The following is a 3,235-nucleotide window of genomic DNA, read 5'->3' on the forward strand; positions in this document are numbered from 1 at the left end:
TCCCTTGTCAATGACAGATGCTCACATGGGACAACGGGAATAATGTCCTTTTTTACACTTTTTCAGTGTTTTTTTAAAAACCAAACACGTAAAGCAAATGTGGAGCTGTTTATGAAGCAAGAGTTTAACCTTCTGAAAACTAGACAGAGGTTCTAGCAGTAGGATAGTACGTGTCATCTTAAACCCCAGAATTCGTTTTTCACACGTCACAGCCAACAAACTCAAATGCACTACTCTCAATGAAGACGTTTTCTTGCAGTGAGGTCCGAGGCCTGGTGAAACAGGTGAGTCCACTTTTTTCAGTAGGATTCTCTCCAAAAGATCTCCCCAGTTTTCCACACTGGAGTTTCTGCACAAAGGAGAAGCTGGTGAATAGAGAGAACGGGAAGCAAATGCTAGACTTCACTGATTCAATGAATGAGGCAAAGACTGAAGGAATTCCTCCATCCTAAGTAGCAGCTGGTCACAGGTGATTACAAAGAGGTGAGATGATTACCTCCTTGTGGTAATTATGCTCATATTTTCACCAGAAAGAATTTCAGTTTCTGCCTAATACCACTGAGCTTTCACACATCACTTGTTAAATCACAGATTTCATCCTTATGTCCATCAGTTCAGTGGAAAAAATGTTGTTACATTAGTGCACACTGGATGCATAGCAATAGTGATTGTACTATGCTTTATTAATCTAACATGTGAGATGGAGTGTACCATTTCTTTTAATGTACCATGACAAACATGCATCTATCCATCCATCTAGCATCGGTCTCCTCAGTTCCCAAACACTTACACTGATCAAAGAATAGGTGATGCAACACAGTGGTAAACAGTGCCTCCACATTTAAAAGCGTGTTGCTTGCATGGGCAGAGTTTTTTAAAAAAAAAACAACAAAACTACACTTTTAATTCTTTTTTAACACTTTCTCTTTATTGATTTTCATCTTATTTTACATACAGAACTAAAGAGGGCAAGGGAAACCAACACATTCACAAATGATCACATATTCCAAAATACACAACACCTTGTTTTACGTACACATATTACATATTACACAGGTGCATGTTCCATTCAAACAAATTCGCAGCTGTCCCTCTGCATCACAGAGGTATCAGTTTCTAGTCTCTTGACGTATAACGATCCCATCGTTCCCAAAGTCTCTCTCCTTTCTCCTTCTGTAGCCACAGTGAGAGGGTAATCAGTTCCATATAGAGCTGGGCGATATAAGATTTTTTCATATCACGATGTGTTTTTTTCATTTCAGGCGATAACGATATCTATCACGATATAAGCCAAATAACTAAATTTGTAAGATTTAAATGTGCCGTTGCTCACAAGTAAAATGTGAAATAATCAGCAGCTTGTTTTGATTTAAATATTTATTTCCCATAATAAGTTAAACAGGGCAGATGTACTTAAGGAAAATGAGACTTCAGTTTCAGATAAATAAAGGCAAATATTGCAAACTACACAAAAGGCAGCCGCTAAAGCGTTTAAGTTTGAAAATGGAACAAATGAAACAGACTAAATTGTCAATTCCACTTAGAAACAAAATATTAATTCTAAAAATAAATCTTAGTTTGTTTTACAGAAGAACAGACAAAATTGACTAACTAACTTTTGTCAATATCAAATAAACTGAGAACTAAAAGGAAATTCTCAATCTCCTTGTTGTATAGCTTAGCTTTTCAAACAGTTTTAAAATAAAGATGCTAACAGAACATTATATATAAATAAAACTTTAGTCTGACAAAAGCCTACAGGTTGTGGGACAGGAAGACAAGTCTATCCACTGCTTCAGGCTTTAAAGCGGCCCTGTGGCAAGTCACAATATTACCCCCTGTACTAAATACCCTCTCAGAGGGGCTGCTGGTTGCGGGGATGCACAGGTAGTGCTTTGCCAGGCAGCTAACTCTTGGGAAGCTTCTGTCGTTGATTTTCCACCACTCAAGTGGGTCCATTTCACTGTCTGCATCAGATGCCAGCAAGTACTTTTCAAGCTCCTTTTCAACTGTCTCTTTCTCAGTGAGCCCTGTGCTGGTGGGGTGGGATTTCTTAAAGAAACTGCCCAGTGACTTTCTCTGTTTCTTCTGGGTTGGTAGTACTGCAGCAGCTCCACCATCTTCTGTTTCCTCCGTTCCAGCTGAAGTGGACGGGTGCTCAATTTGCCCCAACATCTCAGACACTGCTCTCATTTTGATGGCATCAACGTGTTCTGCATTAATGTATTGTACTTTGTAGCGCGGATCTACCAGGGTTGCAACATCAAGCAGTTCATTTGTAATCTGGTCATTGTACTTTTCATCAAGGTATGTCATGACTGTCATCTTAAGGTCTTTTGTAAGTTGTGTTTCATCCTCAGATGGTTTCAGAATCTGTGTTCTGAAAAGGTGAAGCATCGGCTTGAGGTAGGACACACTCACGTAACACTCTCCAGAAAGTGAATCTGTGAATTCCAGTAGTGGGTTCAGGGCCACATGCACAGACTCCAGAACATCTAAATCTTGCCAGGAGGGAACCAAGTGCCTGGTCTTCTTATCTGCACTGAGGACCTGAGAGATAGCTTTATGTTGCTCCAGAACCCTCCTAACCATTTTTTGGCGTGAGCCCCACCTGGTGGGCGACTCTGTCACTAACTTGTGCTGGGGTAGGTGAAGCTCCTCCTGAGCAGCAGCCAATTCCCTTTTCTTCTTCCAAGAGAAACTGAAGGCGGCCACCACTCTCTTACACACGGCCACAGCTCACTCCACCCTCTTGTCTTTGCCGGCTTTTTCTGTGGATAAAAAGGTAAATAATAGCACATATTAACCTCAGAAATTAATTTAAGATTTTGGATTTTTTTTTCAGTCACAAATAAAATTCACTGCCCTGAAAACCCACTTACTTGCTATGATTGTACTTTTTTTTTATTGTACTTTTACTTTTTTAAATTTTGCTGACAGACTGACCAATTTTTTTTCCTTATATTTAAAAAGGTGACAGAGGCTGGTGTTATCAACATCATTGTTATATTTGACGTTTTCATCACTTGTTCTTTTTTTCTTGAATTGCCCCATTTGGTGGAATCAGAATTTAATGTTCTTTATAGGAAAAACAGCTGAGGTTCTGTATTAGCCAATTGGGATCCTGATAGAACCCCAAAATTCTAAATTTTATTTGGCACATTTTGTCAACTTGATTTACACTGAAGAGTGACTGAATATTTGCCTGTTATGCATGCCAACAGCAACTATTACC

The 3,235-nt window shown here is 39.3% G+C and overlaps 1 protein-coding gene across 1 annotated transcript; it reads right to left on the minus strand.

Annotated features, from left to right (window-relative positions):
- Positions 1-1,755: 1,755 nt before the first annotated feature.
- On the minus strand, positions 1,756-2,592 carry LOC146719032 (E3 SUMO-protein ligase ZBED1-like). The gene has a single exon (XM_085458663.1). The coding sequence runs from the start codon at positions 2,590-2,592 to the stop codon at positions 1,756-1,758; it is 837 nt and encodes a 278-aa protein (XP_085314789.1).
- Between the last annotated feature and the right edge of the window lie 643 nt (positions 2,593-3,235).

Source organism: Copadichromis virginalis, linkage group LG1 (assembly GCF_057382275.1).
Source record: "Copadichromis virginalis isolate Kocher_CV1m ecotype Utaka linkage group LG1, C_Virginalis_male_GT1.1, whole genome shotgun sequence".
NCBI classification, from domain to species: domain Eukaryota; kingdom Metazoa; phylum Chordata; class Actinopteri; order Cichliformes; family Cichlidae; genus Copadichromis; species Copadichromis virginalis.